Source organism: Festucalex cinctus, chromosome 12, assembly GCF_051991245.1.
Source record: "Festucalex cinctus isolate MCC-2025b chromosome 12, RoL_Fcin_1.0, whole genome shotgun sequence".
Lineage (NCBI taxonomy): Eukaryota > Metazoa > Chordata > Actinopteri > Syngnathiformes > Syngnathidae > Festucalex > Festucalex cinctus.
The window spans coordinates 13,677,082-13,698,197 of record NC_135422.1 but is presented as its reverse complement, the minus strand read 5'-3'; the positions used below and the strand labels follow the sequence as shown (position 1 = coordinate 13,698,197).

At 37.2% G+C, this 21,116-nt stretch overlaps 2 protein-coding genes and 4 gene segments (V, D, J or C); all 6 read left to right on the top strand.

Moving 5' to 3' along the window:
- The first annotated feature begins 1,540 nt into the window (after positions 1 to 1,540).
- On the top strand, positions 1,541 to 2,479 carry LOC144031175 (T-cell receptor beta chain V region C5-like). The segment is given in 2 exon segments: positions 1,541 to 1,602; positions 1,966 to 2,479. Coding segments are annotated over 2 exon segments (360 nt in total).
- Positions 2,480 to 3,212: 733 nt separating this feature from the next.
- Positions 3,213 to 4,341, top strand: LOC144031177 (Ig kappa chain V region 3381-like). The segment is given in 2 exon segments: positions 3,213 to 3,285; positions 3,834 to 4,341. Coding segments are annotated over 2 exon segments (357 nt in total).
- A 739-nt stretch (positions 4,342 to 5,080) lies between these two features.
- LOC144031176 (T cell receptor beta variable 6-6-like) lies at positions 5,081 to 6,182 on the top strand. The segment is given in 2 exon segments: positions 5,081 to 5,153; positions 5,702 to 6,182. Coding segments are annotated over 2 exon segments (357 nt in total).
- Positions 6,183 to 6,527: 345 nt separating this feature from the next.
- LOC144031174 (Ig kappa chain V region 3381-like) lies at positions 6,528 to 8,096 on the top strand. The segment is given in 3 exon segments: positions 6,528 to 6,601; positions 6,983 to 7,081; positions 7,629 to 8,096. Coding segments are annotated over 2 exon segments (372 nt in total).
- Positions 8,097 to 9,032: 936 nt separating this feature from the next.
- Positions 9,033 to 19,838, top strand: LOC144031802 (immunoglobulin lambda-1 light chain-like). The gene is made up of 7 exons (XM_077539228.1): positions 9,033 to 9,115; positions 9,638 to 9,953; positions 14,147 to 14,256; positions 17,600 to 17,947; positions 19,339 to 19,365; positions 19,457 to 19,563; positions 19,732 to 19,838. The coding sequence occupies exons 1-7, from the start codon at positions 9,067 to 9,069 to the stop codon at positions 19,753 to 19,755; spliced, it is 981 nt and encodes a 326-aa protein (XP_077395354.1). The 5' UTR covers positions 9,033 to 9,066; the 3' UTR covers positions 19,756 to 19,838.
- On the top strand, positions 10,025 to 11,123 carry LOC144031173 (uncharacterized). Its single transcript, XM_077537997.1, has 2 exons — positions 10,025 to 10,364; positions 10,434 to 11,123. The coding sequence occupies exons 1-2, from the start codon at positions 10,310 to 10,312 to the stop codon at positions 10,802 to 10,804; spliced, it is 426 nt and encodes a 141-aa protein (XP_077394123.1). The 5' UTR covers positions 10,025 to 10,309; the 3' UTR covers positions 10,805 to 11,123.
- Positions 19,839 to 21,116: the final 1,278 nt, after the last annotated feature.

Below are 21,116 nucleotides of genomic sequence, written 5' to 3'. Positions count from 1 at the left end.
TAATTGTTGAGTTGTAACCTCAGCAATAAAGGAGGGAACACTGTTTCACTGTAGGTTATCACCATGTCTGTTGCCCCCAGAGCTCGCTAGGAGGCAATAGAGGCATAAGTTTTCCCCCATTGCACAGATGTTAAACGCATGCTGATGATAAAGATATGTGTATGGTTTTAAAAAACTAATAATCATTTTGATCACTCATTTTAAACCCTTTTTAAATTAAACGATAAAGTAAATAAAAAAAACACACATTTAGAGGAAAGCTTTCATTTTAAAGATAAATAATCGATCAAGAAGGCATTATTTATTTATGTATTTATTTATCTATTTAGGTTTAAAAAAACAAAACAAAAACGACTGTACATATTCTTTTGCTTACCACCAAAAAATGACCATGTATAATCAGGCTTTCATTATGTAAAAAAAATAAAAGACCATGTACATAGTAAGGCTTTATTATAAAAAACAAACAAAACAAAAACATATATACCATGTAAAACATTTATTTTAAAAAATACATATAAATAAATAAATAAAAATGGAAAAATAAATAAAAAATAAATAAATACATTAATAAAATTTAAAATAAAAAAATAAAGGGATTTTTTTTTTTTAATTGACCATGTATATTAAGGCATTATGTGTTTATTTATTTAGGTTAAAAAAAAAACTAAAAAAAAACAAAAAAAAACGACCGTGCATATTCTTTTGCTTCCTGCCAAAAAATGACCATGTATAATCAGGGTTTTATTATGTAAAGAAAAATAAAAATAAAAGACCATGTATATATAGTAAGGCTTTATTATATATATATATATATATATATATATATATATATATATATATATATATATATATATATATATATATATATATATATATATATATATATAAATAACAACAAAAAAACATATATACCATGTAAGGCCTTTATATAAAAAAATACAAATAAATAAATAAATAAATAAATAAAATAGAAGAATAAATACCAAATAAATAAATATATAACATTTCAAATAAAAAAATCAAGAAAGAGATTTTTTTTTAAATGACCATGTATAGTAAGGCGTTTTTTTTTTAACTTTATTTATTTACTTATTTATTTATGTATTTATTTTGTTTTATTTATTTATTTTATTTTATTTTTGCAAAAAAAATGACCATGGCTGGTAAGTTATGGCTGATTTTTTTTCTTTTTTGGGTAAATAACCATGTAAGGCTTTTTTTTTTTTTTTTTTTTTTTTAAACGACAATGTGTAGTAAGTTAAAACTAGTTCAACAAAAAAGGTTGTTTGAAAGCGCTATATAAATAAATATGACTCGACTTGACTTGATTTGAATGAAGCAATTAATGGCGATTTTTTATTGAGGATGCAGATGTGTAATTTTAAAATGAAACATGTATAGTACGAATGGCCACTGGGGCACCCAATCCCTTCTTGTTTGGGGCCCATTGCTACGCCACTAGCAGCCAATCAGCTCATGTCAGCTGCTGCTCTTCATCTGATGAGTAGTAAGCGCACGCCATAGTAACCTAATGTGACCCAGGTGACATGATGTTCCTCTTGTTGCTGAGCGTTGCTGCCAGTTTTACTCTGCTCTCAGGTAACATTGAATGTCATTTACACTATGCTAAGCTAATGTTTTTCATTCCCTCCTTCAGGACTGAAAACTGCATGTTTTATCATCCGAAGATTAGAAATATTTTTTTGTTTTCTTTCGGAAACAGCTCCTTCAAAGAGAAAATCGTCTTTGATATTTACTACAATGTTGATATTCGGTTCACCGAAGACTTCAAATGGTCTTAGTAGAATACCAAAATGTATACATTAGGTCTGTCCAAGACTCAGTTCAGTAGTGTTTGATATTTACATAGCCGAAATTTTAAAAAGTGTTTGTTAGTTTCCTTGCCTTTGGAATTTATAAAAACATGCCCATTTAAGTGAATTTTCGTTTCTTTTCTTTCAGGGCAGGATGTCACGCAGACTCCCGCCGAAATTATCAAGGCAACGGACCGCTCGGTCACGATTCAGTGTTCTCACAACATACCGAACTATGACCAGATGCTGTGGTACCGGCAGCGCGGCATGGGCATGCAGCTCATCGGGTACATGTACTACAACGATGCCAAGATGGAGCCTGGCGAAGAGGACGTGAAGCTGGATGGGAGCGGCCAGTCGGGCGAAACGTGCAAAATGATCATCCCCAAGTTGCGCTTGAACAGCAGTGCCATTTATTACTGTGCAGCTAGCTACCACAGTGTAGTGTCATGCTAAATCATTAAGTCATAAACCTTATCGCTCACATGGAGCCCCCCCACCCCATCCCATCATTTTTTGATAAGCCCCCACATGTATCCGCGATACCACCGTGCACCTGGGTCCAACCCTTCCATGGACTCTTATTAGAGTGGGAGGTTCTTCTTTTGGTTGCTAGCATGCTGCTAGACATGTACCTGTTGTTGAGGTTGATAAAAAAAGAAATAAAAATCATCATTGTCTGCTTAAAAAAACAAAACAAAAAAAACCATTAGGTTTATTGGGGACTAAATTGTCTTTAACAAACCAAAACATTTGTGTTTTTGTTAGCGTCAAAGTCTTTGCAAAGTGAAATCACAGCTTGGTTTGTAAATACATCGTATGTATTTCAAGAAAATGCGGCAAGACTGAGAAAGCACTACAGTACGAAATTGAAGCGCAATAGCGTTAAACTGTTTATCAGTTTTCCTGATTTTGCTTGCAGTTAGCTCCCGCCTTTTCGTGCCAGCTAGCTAGCTAAATTCCTTAGCTATAGCAGGCTAGGTCTTGTCATCTTATTGACCAATCATTAGTTATCTTGGGTGTCACTGTTAACAACAAGAAGCATATCAGGTTCGACGAAGATTCAAAATCATCTTTTCAAAAATCAGTTTGCTTAATTTAAGACTTAAATAGTCTCTGATGTTTTACGGAATAACAAAAACATTAATTGAGGATAGCTAGCTAGCTAGCTAGCTAGCTAGCTAGCTAGATAGATAGGTAGATAAACAGACAGACAGATAGACACACACACAGACAGACAGATAGAATTAGATAGAAAGAGCTTTAAAAATAGTCAACATTGCAGCATTTCCCAGAGTGCGCGTTAAAGGGTTAAATGAGGTCGTGAGCTACTGGCCAATCAGCTTGCCTGTCTGCTGCTCTTTATCAGATACGTTGTAAGCACGGATCATAGCAATCTCAAGTGAACCAGACGACGCGATGTTCCTCTTGTTCTTGAGCATTGCTGCCAGCTTTACTCAACCCGCAGGTAACATAAGATGCTATCAATGCGGCAATACAATGCTAATATTTTTTTAATTCTCTCCTTCAAGGACTGGAAAGACATAATGTTTGATCAACTGAAGACTTACTGTTCTTTTTTTTTTTTGTTAGATTTTTTACGAAAATGTAAACGTTATGCCCGTCAAAATCCAAATTGTCTTTGATGTTTATGATTTTACTACATTAGGTCATTTGAAGGTTATAAATGGTTCTTCATCTTAAATGTGTACATTTATACATCAAAGACTAAATCCATGTTGAAGTTAAAAAAAATCACATATCAAGAGTTAGCAAAAATCATTTTGTTGTTTCGACAGACAATGTAAGCTTGACTGTAGACTAAATAGCCTTCAAAGTTGACCAATATATCAGTATTGTCATTAGATTCACATAAACCTCTAATTCATCATCAATGTTTCCCAAAAACGTACAAAAGATTCATCGTAGACTAAACGAAAAACGTTGGTTAGTTCCACTGACTTGGAAGTTTACAAAAAGCATACATTTGGTAATTCTTTTCTTTTGTCTTTTCAGCGTTGGATGTCACACAGACCCCCGCCGATATCATCGATTCAGTGGGCCGCTCAGCCACGGTTGACTGTACTCATGATATCAACGGCTCCAACTTGATACTGTGGTACCGGCAGCGCGGCATGGACATGCAGCTCATCGGGTACATGTACTACAACGATGCCAAGATGGAGCCTGGCGAAGAGGACGTGAAGCTGGATGGGAGCGGCCAGTCGGGCGAAACGTGCAAAATGATCATCCCCAAGTTGCGCTTGAACAGCAGTGCCATTTATTACTGTGCAGCTAGCTACCACAGTGTAGTGTCATGCTAAATCATTAAGTCATAAACCTTATCACTCACACGGAGCCCCCCCACCCCATCCCATCATTTTTTGATAAGCCCCCACATGTATCCGCGATACCACCGTGCACCTGGGTCCAACCCTTCCATGGACTCTTATTAGAGTGGGAGGTTCTTCTTTTGGTTGCTAGCATGCTGCTAGACATGTACCTGTTGTTGAGGTTGATAAAAAAAGAAATAAAAATCATCATTGTCTGCTTAAAAAAACAAAACAAAAAAAACCATTAGGTTTATTGGGGACTAAATTGTCTTTAACAAACCAAAACATTTGTGTTTTTGTTAGCGTCAAAGTCTTTGCAAAGTGAAATCACAGCTTGGTTTGTAAATACATCGTATGTATTTCAAGAAAATGCGGCAAGACTGAGAAAGCACTACAGTACGAAATTGAAGCGCAATAGCGTTAAACTGTTTATCAGTTTTCCTGATTTTGCTTGCAGTTAGCTCCCGCCTTTTCGTGCCAGCTAGCTAGCTAAATTCCTTAGCTATAGCAGGCTAGGTCTTGTCATCTTATTGACCAATCATTAGTTATCTTGGGTGTCACTGTTAACAACAAGAAGCATATCAGGTTCGACGAAGATTCAAAATCATCTTTTCAAAAATCAGTTTGCTTAATTTAAGACTTAAATAGTCTCTGATGTTTTACGGAATAACAAAAACATTAATTGAGGATAGCTAGCTAGCTAGCTAGCTAGCTAGCTAGCTAGATAGATAGGTAGATAAACAGACAGACAGATAGACACACACACAGACAGACAGATAGAATTAGATAGAAAGAGCTTTAAAAATAGTCAACATTGCAGCATTTCCCAGAGTGCGCGTTAAAGGGTTAAATGAGGTCGTGAGCTACTGGCCAATCAGCTTGCCTGTCTGCTGCTCTTTATCAGATACGTTGTAAGCACGGATCATAGCAATCTCAAGTGAACCAGACGACGCGATGTTCCTCTTGTTCTTGAGCATTGCTGCCAGCTTTACTCAACCCGCAGGTAACATAAGATGCTATCAATGCGGCAATACAATGCTAATATTTTTTTAATTCTCTCCTTCAAGGACTGGAAAGACATAATGTTTGATCAACTGAAGACTTACTGTTCTTTTTTTTTTTTGTTAGATTTTTTACGAAAATGTAAACGTTATGCCCGTCAAAATCCAAATTGTCTTTGATGTTTATGATTTTACTACATTAGGTCATTTGAAGGTTATAAATGGTTCTTCATCTTAAATGTGTACATTTATACATCAAAGACTAAATCCATGTTGAAGTTAAAAAAAATCACATATCAAGAGTTAGCAAAAATCATTTTGTTGTTTCGACAGACAATGTAAGCTTGACTGTAGACTAAATAGCCTTCAAAGTTGACCAATATATCAGTATTGTCATTAGATTCACATAAACCTCTAATTCATCATCAATGTTTCCCAAAAACGTACAAAAGATTCATCGTAGACTAAACGAAAAACGTTGGTTAGTTCCACTGACTTGGAAGTTTACAAAAAGCATACATTTGGTAATTCTTTTCTTTTGTCTTTTCAGCGTTGGATGTCACACAGACCCCCGCCGATATCATCGATTCAGTGGGCCGCTCAGCCACGGTTGACTGTACTCATGATATCAACGGCTCCAACTTGATACTGTGGTACCGGCAGCGCGGCATGGACATGCAGCTCATCGGGTACATGTACTACAACGATGCCAAGATGGAGCCTGGCGAAGAGGACGTGAAGCTGGATGGGAGCAGCCAGACGGGCGAAACGTGCAAAATGATCATCCCCAAGTTGCGCTTGAACAGCAGTGCCATTTATTACTGTGCAGCTAGCTACCACAGTGTAGTGTCATGCTAAATCATTAAGTCATAAACCTTATCACTCACACGGAGCCCCCCCACCCCATCCCATCATTTTTTGATAAGCCCCCACATGTATCCGCGATACCACCGTGCACCTGGGTCCAACCCTTCCATGGACTCTTATTAGAGTGGGAGGTTCTTCTTTTGGTTGCTAGCATGCTGCTAGACATGTACCTGTTGTTGAGGTTGATAAAAAAAGAAATAAAAATCATCATTGTCTCCTTAAAAAAAACCTATTAGGTTTATTGGGGACTAAATTGTCTTTAACAAATCGAAACATTTGTGTTTTTATTAGCGTCAAAGTCTTTGTAAAGTGAAATCACATCTTGGTTTCTAAATACATCATATGTATTTCAAGGTCATTGCTGAAAATGCGGCAAGACTGAGAAAGCACTACAGTACGAAATTGAAGCGCAATAGCGTTAAACTGTTTATCAGTTTTCCTGATTTTGCTTGCAGTTAGCTCCCGCCTTTTCGTGCCAGCTAGCTAGCTAAATTCCTTAGCTATAGCAGGCTAGGTCTTGTCATCTTATTGACCAATCATTAGTTATCTTGGGTGTCACTGTTAACAACAAGAAGCATATCAGGTTCGACGAAGATTCAAAATCATCTTTTCAAAAATCAGTTTGCTTAATTTAAGACTTAAATAGTCTCTGATGTTTTACGGAATAACAAAAACACGTTAGGTTAATTGAGGATAGCTAGCTAGCTAGCTAGCTAGCTAGCTAGCTAGATAGATAGATAGATAGATAGATAGATAGATAGATAGATAGATAGATAGATAGATAGATAGATAGATAGATAAACAGACAGACAGACAGATAGACAGACAGATAGAATTAGATAAAAAGAGTTTTAAAAATATTCAACATTGTAGCATTTCCCAGAGTGCCCGTTAAAGGGTTAAATGAGGTCGTGAGCTACTGGCTCGCAGCCAATCAGCTTGCCTGTCTGCTGCTCTTTATCAGATACCTTGCAAGCACGGATCATAGCAACCTCAAGTGAACCAGACGACGCGATGTTCCTCTTGTTCTTGAGCATTGCTGCCAGCTTTACTCAACCCGCAGGTAACATCAGATGCTATCAATGCGGCAATACAATGCTAATATTTTTTTAATTCTCTCCTTCAGGACTGGAAAGACATAATGTTTGATCAACTGAAGACTTACTGTTTTTTTTTTTTTTTTGGTTTGTTTTACGAAAATGTAAACGTTATGCCCGTCAAAATCCAAATTGTCTTTGATGTTTATGATTTTACTACATTAGGTCATTTGAAGGTTATAAATGGCTCTTCATCTGAAATGTGTACATTTATACATCGAAGACGAAATCCATGTTGAAGTTAAAAAAAAATCACATATCAAGAGTTAGCAAAAATCAATTTGTTGTTTCGACGGACAATGTAAGCTTGACTGTAGACTAAATAGCCTTCAAAGTCGACCAATATATCAGTATTGTCATTAGATTCACATAAGCCTCTAATTCATCTTCAATGTTTCCCAAAAACGTACAAAAGATTCATCGTAGACTAAACGAAAAACGTTTGTTAGTTCCATTGACTTGGAAGTTTACAAAAAGCATACATATGGTAATTCTTTTCTTTTGTCTTTTCAGCGTTGGACGTCACACAGACCCCCGCCGATATCATCGATTCAGTGGGCCGCTCAGTCACGGTTGACTGTTCTCATGATATCAACAGCTACAACCTGATACTGTGGTACCGGCAGCGCGGCATGGACATGCAGCTCATCGGGTACCTGTACTACAAAACTGTCACGATGGAGCTTGGCCAGGAGGACGTGGAGATCAAGGGCGGTGCCCAAGCCCACGAAACGTGCAAGATGATCATCCCCAAGCTGCGCCTGAACAGCAGTGCCATTTATTACTGTTTAGCTAGCGCCCACGGTGCGGCGTGGTATGAAATCATCAAGTCATAAACCTTATCACTCACACAGAGCCCCCCGCCCCATCCCATCATTTTTTGATAAGCCCCACATATATCCACGATACCACCGTGCACCTGGGTCCAACCATTCCATGCACTCTTATTAGAGTGGGAGGTTCATCCGTTGGTTGTTAGCATACCGCCAGGCATGTATGTGTCGTTGATAAAAAAAAATAAAAAAATAAATAAAAAAAAAATCATCTTGGTTGCTTGTTTTTAACAAAACAAAAAAATAAAACTATCAGGTTTATTGGGGACTAAATTGACTTTAATCAAACTTTAACAAACGCAAACATTCATGTTTTTGTTAACGTCAAAGTCTCTGCAAAGTGAAATCGCAGCTTGGTTTGTAAATATGTCATATGTATTTCAAGATCATTGCTGAAAATGTGGCTGAGACTGAGAACTATGTGTATGAAATTGTGTTAAACTGTTTATCAGTTTTCCTGATTTTGCTTACGGTTAGCTCCCGCCTTTTCGTGCCAGCTAGCTAGCTAAATTCCTTAGCTAGCAGGGTAGGTGTTGTCATCTTATTGACCAATCATTAACGCAAGACGTCATGTTATCTCTGCGTCGGCATGAGCATTTTGCTACGGCCAAGCAAAGCAATCCAGCACCCGGTGGTGAAAAGCCCAAAGTCCAAAGCCAAGAAAAAAATAAATCAATCAATAAAAATGGTTAAACGCTGTAGTCACGGCTTGTGTAAGAGTGATAATTGTTATCCCGATCAACTAGCCGGCATCCTGCTAATATACGTATGTACATGTAGATAGATTTATGGATGGATGGATGGATGGATGGATGGATGGATGGATGGATGGATGGATGGATGGATGGATGGATGGATAGATAGATAGATAGATAGATAGATAGATAGATAGACAGACAGACAGACAGACAGACAGACAGACAGACAGACAGATAGAATTAGATGAAAGGAGCTTTAAAAATATTAAACATCGCAGCATTTCCCAGAGTTCCTGTTAAAGGGTTAAAGGAGGTCGTGATCCACTGGCTCGCAGCCAATCAACTTGCTTCTTCTGTTGCTCTTTATCAGATACGTTGCAAGAACGGATCATAGCAACCTCGAGTGAACCAGACGACGCAATGTTCCTCTTGTTGTTGAGCATTGCTGCCAGCTTTACTCGACTCTCAGGTAACATCGGATGCTATCAACGCGGCAATACGATGTTAATATTTTTTTATTCTCTCCTTCAGGACTGAAAGGACAATGTTTGATCAATTGAAGACTTACTGTTTTGCTTTTTTGTTTTTTTATGAAATTGTAAACTTTAGGCCCGTAAAAGTCCAAATTGTCTTTGACGTATATGATTTTACTACATTAGGTCATTTGAAGGTTATAAATGGTTCTGCATCTTAAATGTGTACATTACATCAAAGACGAAATCCATGTTGTAGTTTGCAAAATCACGTATCATGAGTTAGGAAAAATAATTCTGTTGTTTCAATGTAAGCTTGACTGTCGACTAAATAGCCTTCAAAGCTGACCAATACATCAATATTGTCATTAGATTCACGTAAGCCTCTAATTCATTTTCAGTGTTTCCCAAAAACGATTCGTCGTAGACTAAACGAAAAATGTTTGTTAGTTCCGTTGATTGGGAAGTTTACAAAAGCATATGTTTGGTGATTCTTTTCTTTTTCTTTTGTCTTTCAGGGTTGGACGTCACACAGACCCCCGCCGATATCATCGATTCAGTGGGCCGCTCGGCCACGGTTGACTGTTCTCACAATATCGACGTCTACAACCTGATACTGTGGTACCGGCAGCGCGGCATGGACATGCAGCTCATCGGGTACCTGCACTACAAAACCGTCACGATGGAGCTTGGCCAGGAGGACGTGGAGATCAAGGGCGGTGCCCAAGCCCACGAAACGTGCAAGATGATCATCCCCAAGCTGCGCCTGAACAGCAGTGCCATTTACTACTGTGTAGCTAGCCCCCACGGTGCGGCGTGGTATGAAATCATCAAGTCATAAACCCTATCACACATAAAGCCCAATTTTTGCATCATTCTCTGATAATGCATCTCCGGTGCCACTGTGCACCTGGATTCAACCATTCTGAGGACTGTTATTAGAATGGGAGGTTGATTTGGCGGTTTGCTAACCTGCCGCCAGAAATGGAAGATAAGCTTGTTGAATCGTCTTGGCTGCGCTTTGGTTCATCAGTTGAACTGAGTCGTAACGTTTTGACCAAGTCATTACTGCCGCTTATGAAAATGTTGAGTCATAATTGTGGAATTGTTCCACCTTGCTGCATCGCAACCGTGTCACTTCCTGTTTGACTTCCTGCAAGACAGCGCCTCTGCTCTGTCACATATCGAGTATGAAGCCTCATCATCGCCTCATTGTCTTTGTGGCCAACGTGGTCTGGATGACAGGTAGCCTACGACTCCCCATCGCCATTTAACGAGCTTTCGTTTTAAGCATTCGAGCTCATTTCTTTTCAGGGGTACAGCTGAGTGAAGACGAGAGGGTCTCCCAGACCCCCCGCGACGTTTTAGGGAAAGCGGACGATAGCGACGTCACGTTGAGCTTCACGCACACGCTCGCCAACTACGACACCATCCAGTGGTACAGGCGGGGGTCCGGCGCTGCTCGATCCTTGGAACTGGTGGCCGTCGTCAATTACGAGAAGACTTTGGTGGAGACGACGTTCAGGGACCGCGTCAATGTGAGCGGCGACGGCAGGAAGGCGGCTCACCTCCGCATTCTGGTGCAGAGGCGGCCTGACGACGGCGGCCATTTTCTTGCTGCTGCAAGTACACACGGCAATGAAGGGGCCCGACGGTGCCCCACAAAAACCCTCCCCGAAAGATAGGAGAACAGACGACGAAAGGCACTTGACACACTTTCTTACGGATGTCACTTTAAAAAGTCAAAATGCACTACAAAAAAAAAAAAATTGCTATTTGCGGGGTTATCAATCATAGATTTTTATCATTGTCAATGACACAAGAAGGAATGTCACCAAAAATATTGATTAAAAATGACAAGGCATTGTTGGGAGGACCTGAAGGTAGGCAATTAGCTGATTGGCTGCCGTGCATAAGCGAGCACAATAGTGACGACAAAAGTGGGAGGGATTCCACGAGAGATGTAAATATGCTGACAAAGAACAATAAAGGAATATAAAACTATTGCTTTCTATGACTATTCTTAGCTATTATGTTATGTTATTGACAAAATATTTATTAGCATCTCGTTTGGACTGTGTCAGTGTCAATTTTTTTTACGTTATACTACATTTGACTTTATTGTAATGTATATTTGATTATTGGAATTAATACTATTTAGATTTTGCATGTTATATGTACATATGTATATATATATATATATATATATATATATATATATATATATATATATATATATATATATATTTTTTTTTTTTTTTCAGTTAAATATAAGGAAGATAAAATTTTGAGGAATAAGAAGTCCAGCTTTTGTAATACACAAAACTTTTATTTATTATGTTTAATTATTTGACAGCTTTGTGTTTTGGATAATACTAAAAATCAATGACGATAAAATGTATATTTGTTTGTTTTTTTTGTTTTTTTTCAAACATGCATTATTTTTCCAGAACAATATAAAAATAACTATTATGTTTTTATTATCATGCTTTAAATATTGTTGCTGGCTGCTCTACAAAAAGCATGTACCGCCAAATGTTTAAATTCACATGTATGCGTATGTGTGGTTTGATACATGTTTTTTTTTTTTTTTTTTTTTTAATGTGTTTTTAGGTTTAAATATTTAAAAAAAACTCATAGGACAGAAATGTGTGAGTTTTTTTTTTTTTTTTGTATTAATCTGAAAACAAACTATAAGCTTTTATGGATTAGCAACACTATTTAAATCCCATTATATATATATATATATATATATATATATATATATATATATATATATATATATATATATATATATACATATATATATATATATATATATATATATATATATATATATATATATATATATACATATATATATTGCCTTTTGATTGAGTGGGAGGGATTGAGTGCTTACGTGTGCATCTCCTCCTCAGCTACTTTTCTTGGCTACACACAAATAGCAACAGCAACCTTGGAGAGGAGAGATGCGGGTTGAGATATGAGCAGCAGGTGAGGACGGCGAGGGTGATGAGCGGAGTGGTTGTAGGGGGGGGGGGGGGGGGGGGGGTACCAAAAACCATGAAAAACTGCCATGCAGGTTTTTGAACAAAGCGTACACACTGTGTATACAGGGGGCCACGGTGATACAAGCCCATAGAAGGGCTGTACAAAAACCTCCCTCACAAACATTGGCGCCATTATAGATGATAACATGGAAAGTCTCGTCCTGCTTTAACCTTTCAAGGTCATTTGTGTCCACCTCCCCTTCGTTCTTTGTGTATATGCAAATTTCATGAATATTCCTTGGGGTGGTAATTTTGTCTGATTTTGTAATTTCCTATGTCAGCGCTTTGACTTTTATTTGGGTACATTATTTTGACCCAACGGATTAGGTTGAAGATTGGATTTGGGCGGACTGAAGAGCTGTCACCAATTTTGGGTGGGTTTTATGCCCTAAAGTTGAGGCCAATTTCATGTAACATTCATAGAAAAATGTTGGTAATAAAAGCTGTATTGGTAACCTGGTAACCCATTCATTGATAGCTTTAACTCAACAGTATGGGTAGTTTTTACTCGGGGGTGTGCGTGAATTGATGGTGACTTGAATTGAGTAGCGAATTTACTGTTAAAAACGAATGCCAAACTGTAATTTCGTTTTTGGGTTTTACTTTTATTTTTTGGGCATACACACTCATCTATGTGTGACGCATGTATGTGGGAGTAGCACATATGCGTCATGTGATGGCTAGCGAGCATTAAAGTCAACTTTTCAGCAGTCAAGAGCGGAAACAAAAATACCCAGGTTAGCTTAGTAGTGCTAGCAGCTAGCTAGCAGCAGGTACGACACAAGCGGATTGATTTCAAATGTATCCAAAAAGGATAAGTGGTTCATAAAATGGATGGATGAATGATTGGAAGATCACGCTGGGTTCTGCCGGAGTTGAAATGTTATTTTAAACTAAAAAAGAAAACTTGCTTATAGGCTGAGGCGGCTGCATTGGTTTTGCTGTTCTAGATCAGACCAAGTCAATAGCAGGAATACTGCAAAACTGGTTTTACATTTATGCAAAGTCGGGGTAAAGGTGTTCAACTGCTCTATGACTCTTGAATTACAATATGTTTGATGCTGGCTTTGGCGCAGGAACAAAGGTTAACCATTCTAGGCAATGTCAGCAATCCTGGTTTTATACAAACGTTACTACCGGTACATACCAGACGGATGCACTGTGACTCTTCTGCAGATAAGCCTTTCTTTGGCGCAGGAACATGATCGACAGTTCTAGGGTAAGACACAGGAACAATTCATTACTTGGAAATGAAAAGCTTGCTTAATTTCCCAGAAAAAAAAGATTTTATGTGGAACTATAGTAGAAGAAAATGAGTGTCTGCGGGTGGTTTCATGTACAAGACAGCTACAGTGTGTCACTTATGCGGCTCATGGAGCTGTCTTTGGCGCAGGAACAAGGTTGACAGTTCTAGGTAAGATGTGGGAACAATTCATCAAAGGAATTTAAAAGCTTTTTAGAATTTTCCCAGAAAAAAAAAAGGTTTTACATTAAATCATAATAGTCGTTACGGGTGGTTTTGTCATCGGCCAGCTGTACTGTGATACTTCTCCGGCTTTTTTTGGTGCAGGAACAAGGATGACTGTTCTAGGTAAGACAGAAGAAGAAAGCAATGCCAGGGTAGCACGTTTCATATAGAATGAAAGTCTGTGAAAATCTGTCGTTGCGGGTTGTTTTATGCATTGGACGGCTGCGCTGTGACAATGCTGACAAAGCTTTGTTTGGTGCAGGAACAAGGTTGACCGTTCTCGGTAAGACACAGGAACAACTCAATGTCCAACATTTTAAGTCTTCCCACGGACATTTAATGAAAATCGTGAAAATGCGTACAGTTGTTGCGGATTGCTTTTGTGTACTAGACCGCTACAATGTGACCTGGCTGAAGTGTATTTTGGCACAGGAACAAGGATAACAGTTCAAGGTAAAACAGCAGAAAAAGCCAATGTCGGGAATACTGCAATTTATATGAAACTAAAGTGGAGGTAAAATAATCATTGCTGGTGGCGTTCACGTACCAGACAGCTGCACTTGTGGCTCTACTTTTGATAAGGCTTTCTTTGGCGCAGGAACAAGGTTGACCGTTCTCGGTAAGACACAGGAACAGTAAAACGTGTTTTATATGAAAACGTAGAATACAATGCGTTGTTGCGGGTTGTTTCGCATACCGGGCAGCTGCATGGTGACATTTCTACTTTTAGCCTTTCTTTGTCGCAAGATCAAGGAACAATACAGTATAAGGAAATTAAAAGTTTTCAAAACCTCCCAGAAAGAAAAAAAAATGTTTTAGTTGAAACTTGAGTGGTGGAAAATTTGTCGCTACGGGTGGTTTGACGTACAAGACAGCTACAGTGTTCGCATCTTCTGACGTTTTCTTTGGCGCAGAAACAAGTTTGACAGTTCGAGGTAAGATGCTTGGAACAAGTCATCAAAGGAATTAAAAAGCTATTTTGAATTTCCTAGAAAGAAATTGTTTTATATGAAACCAAAGTGGCGGAAAATGCGTCGTTATGGGTGGTTTTGTGTACCGGCCAGCTGCACTGTGATACTTCTGTTTATAAGGCTCTTTTTGGCGCAGGAACAAGGTTAACAGTTCAAGGTAAGAAACCAGAACAAGACATTGTGAGGAAAACTGCTTTGATATAACCTAAAATGGCGGAAAAATGAGCAGTTGTGGTTTGTTTTGTTGAGAAAGAGTTGGATTTGATTGACACAAAGTAATGTAAATTCATCGTGAAAATCCTCATTATGCTTACACGTGCATGCTTGTTCAAAAAAAAAAAATGTTAACACCGACGTGAGTTCATGAAAGATAAAATATTTAACGAAAACACTACGATGAAGGACGAATGACTCAAACTTGTCAACAATGTTCATAAAAAACAAGTACATTAGGTGTGTTCAAGACTTGCCTGATGTTTACAAAAATTGTATGTTTACGTGTATCTGAAATCCTAAATTGTCTTTCCTTGACAAAAACCTGCATCTTAGACTTACTCTTGATTAAACGTTCCGAAAACGAGTACGTTAGGTTAGGTCAGCCAGCCTGTTTTCCATGCCTCCCAATTCCCAATGCAGCTGATTCCAATGACAGCTAATCAGCCAGCTCTGGAGAAGCCTGATAACGATCCTCACCTGCGTTGCAATTGGGAGACATGGAAAACAGGCTCGCTAGGGGGGCCTGAGGACCGGAATTGAGAAACACTGGGTTAGGTGAAGACTCGAAATGTACGTTAGGTTCGTTCAAAATGTTCACGTTTGCAAAAAAAAATAATGAAAATGTATGCTAAGTCAACAAAGGCTGGATCACATAATTCAAGACCGAATTGTCTGTTGACTAAGAAAAAGAAAAAAAAAATGCATGTACAGTTTGTTAAACACTAAATTATCTTTGGTATTTACAAAAAACATAGGCTAGTTTATTTATTTATTTTTCACTCTTTTATTGCTCTTCTTTTGAAGACTGTAGATTGACTGTTTATGAACATTGTCTTTGACGCTTCCGGAAAAAAAACAACAACAACATAAATTAGGCTTATCGACTTTGATTAAGGCTCAATTCTCATCCTGGTTCGAAAAAAATCGACTTTGGTTTCATGAAGATTAGATCATCTTCGATGTTTACGAACAAACATTAGGCTCGCTGAATGTTTATAAATTCCTGTGACGCATATCGAAGACTTTAACTCATCCCTGGTAGTCACGAAAACCCATAACCATCGTGTTCATTTGATAGCTAATTCGTCATTAAATGCACATTGACATACTTTGACGAACATCAAAGATGACTTCAAGGATGGTTGAGCACATTTACGTCAGTGTAGCTTTAAGGCCTCTTCAGACAAAAGGTGGCTGCTGCGTGCGTTAAGTGACGAGATAAGAGCTCGAGAGGTTTCTGTGGTAGCTCGGCGTCTCTGTGCTCGTACGATCGAGCTTTTTTCGGCGCAGGAACCAAACTCTCTGTTTTAGGTAAGTAAAACGCAGACTTACGGATCTTTTACTGATGTGTTGCGAGCCCTCCAGGGTTTTTGCTTGACCGAATGGTGACAAGTGTTGATTTAAATTAAATCGAGACATGTTGATTCGGGGAAAGTTAGTACTGAAGTAGTTAAATGGGTCTGACGTGGAGGTTTTTCCACTTTGTAGCTGCAAGAAAACACGTTTTTTCTTTAAGTAAATCATAAATTGATTTTTTGACTTCGAATGTGATGAAATTTTGAGAGGAAAAAAATGTAGAACATACTCGTGTATTTTACTGTATTCAACAAAAAAAACAAAACTCTTTATCAGTTTAGAGTTCATGTCTATGTCTAATTTTGGTTCATTGAGGTAAGTAAGTTTGTCTTTGTTGCTTATTAAAAATGTGCATTTGGTTTGATGAAAACTCAAATCATCTCCGATGGTCATGAAAAAAAAACATACGTTAGGTTCATTGAAGAATTTCAAATGTCTTTGATGGTAACAAAACTATAGTCAATACTCAACTTATTTTCAAAAGCACTTAAAAAAAGTTAGTGGAAATCACCTTTGCTGTTTACATGAAAATTTTTATGATCAAGGACTCCATAACAGCTTTGTTGTTTCCAGAATGTGTGCGTAACGAGTACTAAACCTGCAAATCCCCATTGATTAACTTTAAGCGTGTCTTTGATGTTCACAAAAGGTCAGTGATATTAGAAGAAAAGCACGTTAAAGATGAAATCATCATCCATGTTTACATAAACTTGTACGTAAGTTCACCAAAAACTAAGTCGTCTTTGATATTATCAAAAACACAGACTCAAAATCAGCTTTGCTGTTAACGGCAGACGTACGTTAGGGCATTTGGAGACTAAATCATCTTTGAAGTTAGCGTAAAACATAATTTCGTTCTTGAAGACTCTAGTGTCTTTGATGTTAGCAAAACATGTGCGTTACTTTAATTCTGGAAACATCCAAACTATGGCCCGGGGGCTATTTGCGGCCCACCATCCATTTTGTCACAGCCCGCTATATATGTACTAAATTTTAATTTTGACATAGCCAGCAATGCAATAAAAAAAAACACAAGGTGGTAATAATAATAATAATAATAATAATAATAATAATAATAATAAATTATATAATAAGTAATATATAATATGTATATAATATGTAATATAATAAAAAATTATGGTGAGCGGTGTTAGAAGTGAAGATGTCGAAAAAGTGGCGCGGCATGGAGTAATGGGGACAAACAATACTCGTGACAACTAAGTAGTCTTTGATGTTATCAAAAACACGGTGAATAAAATAAAGACTCTAAATCATCCTTGATATTAACATAAATATCCTGCTTATTTTGTTGAAGACTACAATACTCATATTGGATGTGCACAAAAACACACATTGCTGCTGAAGACTCGTGTCTTTGATGCTAATCATACTGATGATATGTTTGTCGGCTCCGCACAGAACCCGGCGCCAAAATCACGCCGCCCAAGGTGACGTTGTTCCCGCCTTCGGATCACGAGTGCACCAACGACAAGGACAAGACCAAGAAGAAGACGCTGGTCTGCGCCGCCACCGACTTCTACCCGGACCACGTCCGCGTGGCCTGGACGGTGGACGGCGAGAAGAGGGAAAGGGGCGTGGCAACGGACCCCGAGGCCCGGCGGCGAGGGGCCACCTACAGCATCACCAGCAGGCTCAGGGTCCCGGCGCGCGAATGGAGCAGCGGGAGCCGGAAGTTCACCTGCATCGTGACCTTTTTCGACGGGGAAACATATGGCGACTATCCGCATGACATCCACGGCCAAGATGGTGACTTAAGCAAGCATGTTTACTCAAAATTGTCTTTGATGTTTACAAAAACACGTACATTCGGATCATTGAAGACTGCATGGTCTTTGGTATTAACAAAATCATGTATGTTCGGTTTTCGAATGCCTAAATCGACTTTGATTGCTACAAAAACATAAGCTTGCTCAGTTTTTTCAAGAATAAAAAAACACATCCGAAAACCTACATCATGTTCATCAAAGACACTAAATTGTCGAAACTAACCAAAAAAAGCGCATTACTATAAATCATCTTAAATGGTTACAAAAATAAATTTAACTTAAAGATACTAAATTTCTCTTGGTGTTAAAAAATATGTAATTAGGTTAATCAAAGACTGCGATGTTTAAAAAAAAAAAGTTACAAAAATGCATACGCTAAGGTTCTTTGTAGGCTAAAGTGTCTTTGATATTTACAAAGCCCTGCACATGGTCAAAAATGTTCATAAAATATTTTGTAGTCTTTGATGTTAAAAATTGGTGTGTTGTTGATGAAATTGCTTTTGATATTGACGAAAACACGTGTTAGGCTTATTTTTTTTTTAATTGTCTGGTTGCTAAAAAAAACCCAACATACGCTTGGCTCAGTTTGTTCAAAATTGTTTTTACTGTTTACGAACACACACATCCAAAAACCTACATCATGTTCATCAAAGACACTAAATTGTCGAAACTAACCAAAAAAAGCGCACTACTATAAATCATCTTAAAGGGTTACAAAGATACATTCACTTAAAGATTCTAAATTTCTCTTGTATGTAATTAGGTTAAACAAAGACTGCGAATCATCTTTGATTGAATGTTTAAAAAAAGTTACAAAAATGTATAGTATGCTTGGGATTCATTGAAGGCTAAAGTGTCTTTGATATTCACAAAGACCTCATGGTAAAAAATGTTTGTAAAATACTAGTCTTTGATGTAAAAAATATGTGTTAGGTCCATTGTTGATGAAATTGCTTTTGATATTGACGAAAACATATGTTAGGCTTACTGTTTTTTAAATCGTCTTTGATGTTTGAAGCCTCACATTCATCAGATGCTAAATTTTCTTTGACCAACAAAAATCAGTTGACGTAAGATCAACATCGTCTTTGATGTTTAACATGCTGGACTTATTGAAAACTATATTATGATTGATGAGAACAAAAATGTTGCCTCATCAAAGACTGCAAATCATCTTTTATGTTTACACAGACTAAAATTGGTTTATTAGGAAAACACGTATTTGACAAAAACAAAATCCTAGATGTTGATGAACTTATTTTCCCGAAATCATTTGAATTGTCTTTGATGATAACAAAAAATGCCGACTGTTGTCTTTGATGATGATGATGACAATTTTGACTGACGACTGTACTCTGATCTTCTCTTTAGGCTCAGGTGAAGACGGACAAAGCCGAGGTGATTTTGTGTTTTTGACATTTCATGGAAGCGTCTTACCAGCAACCGTGGCGAGGTTGTCAACTGTGTCCCGTCTTTTGTCTTCCTGCAGAGAGCTTCCTGAGGTTGGCGCAGAGCGGCAAACTGTCATACGGCGTCCTCATCGTCAAGAGCTGCGTCTACGCCGCTTTCGTGGCCTTCCTGCTGTGGCGGCTCAGGGTTGGTTGTGCTCAGAGATGCCTTGAGAAAAAAAAAAAAACAGAATTGAACAAATTAGACTAAATTGTTTACAAAAATGCATTTTGTTAGGTTCAATAAAGGCTACAAATGTTTTCCAGATTTCCATAGACGCGATTTGCTGAATTTTTCCTCATTGTTTTATTGCAGGTGTCGCCTGGGAAAAACCACTAAAGGAGAGGAATGTCTGTCTTGTATTTTTCCTCATTTTTTGTTTCTTCACTTTGTTCAATAAAAGTTTTATTCAGTACGAATAATGGTGTGCTTTGTTTGCCTTTCATTTCAAGTCAACTGTTTAATTATGTACTCCTGTAGAGGAAATTTATTTTTACAATCATTCACTTGCCGTATTTTCTTCTTAGTTATAATGTGCATTATATTTCACATGCATACATACATATATGTATACACAGCACATACATATACACATGCATATACAACACATGGTTATATAAAAAAAATAAAAAAAAACTTTCAAAAAGATTCTGATATGTAACTTCATCTTTACTGTAAAATACATATATTATTTTTTATTAAGAATAAATTATAGTATTTAAAAATATGTATATTTATTTTATTTTACTTTTAATTATATACATCATGAGGGAAGTTATATATTTGTATTTATTCAATTTTTATGTATTTTTTTCCTTTCGGACATATAACAACAGATCATTTGCAACATCAACAACATCCTCTTGAAGCCATGATTTTTATTTTTATTTTTTTACTGCATTAATATTTATATATTATATATTATAAAAAACTTATTTAGACATAATATGGTTAAATAATTTTTTTTAAAGTAATTTTGCATCTTGCATCTCTCTCTCAAACATATTCCGACAAAGTATCCATGTTAAACATAAATTTTACTATTATATTATATACTGCATGAAGTAGTTTATATATTTCAATTTTCAAAACTTATTTTCTTGAATATTTTTTTTATGGGGATTGTTTCTCTCTATAAAAATAAAAACAAACAAACATATGTAAGTTTTTGTTAAAGTTAATTTCTGTGTAATAAAGTTAGCTTGTTTTTCTGAGTCACGAATGATTTAAAACAAATGTATTTTATTTTCTATTTTTAATATATGCAGTACGTCGAATTTGATTTGTGCTGTTCCTGACTTGTGCTTTTGTGTGCAAATATATTTTGTGTTGACACACTTTGCATAAAAAAATAAATAATAAATGCAAAGGAAATTGGTAAAACAAGTATGCAAAGTATTGATGCAAAAAAATGTATTGCCACCAATAACATTCGAAATGTGCTGTTGAGTGAAATGAGGTCACGCAGCAAGAGAGGATGTGGTCACGGTGCTCAGAAACTCGCCAACACATGCGCGCACAACTTTCCACATCGCCGCAACCGCCATCTTGCACCTGCACACATGCGGGATGTGAGACGTGCGTGGGCAGGAAGTCAGAAAGGTGCAGTAAAGCAATGACACTTTTCAAAAACAACATCCATGTTTGTCATTTGGAACTTAAGTACAGAAAAGAAAAGAGAACATGTACATCTGAATTGC

What these genes read in the sequence shown, in the direction of transcription:
- LOC144031802 (XM_077539228.1), top strand. Translation starts at nt 9,067, where the DNA reads ATGTTCCTCTTGTTGTTGAGCATTGCTGCCAGCTTTACTCGACTCTCA. An exon ending in TGAAGACGGACAAAGCCGAG is followed by an intron (nt 19,366 to 19,456) that starts GTGATTTTGTGT and finishes GTCTTCCTGCAG; the next exon opens with AGAGCTTCCTGAGGTTGGCG. An exon ending in TCCTGCTGTGGCGGCTCAGG is followed by an intron (nt 19,564 to 19,731) that starts GTTGGTTGTGCT and finishes GTTTTATTGCAG; the next exon opens with GTGTCGCCTGGGAAAAACCA.
- LOC144031173 (XM_077537997.1), top strand. Translation starts at nt 10,310, where the DNA reads ATGAAGCCTCATCATCGCCTCATTGTCTTTGTGGCCAACGTGGTCTGG. An exon ending in CAACGTGGTCTGGATGACAG is followed by an intron (nt 10,365 to 10,433) that starts GTAGCCTACGAC and finishes ATTTCTTTTCAG; the next exon opens with GGGTACAGCTGAGTGAAGAC.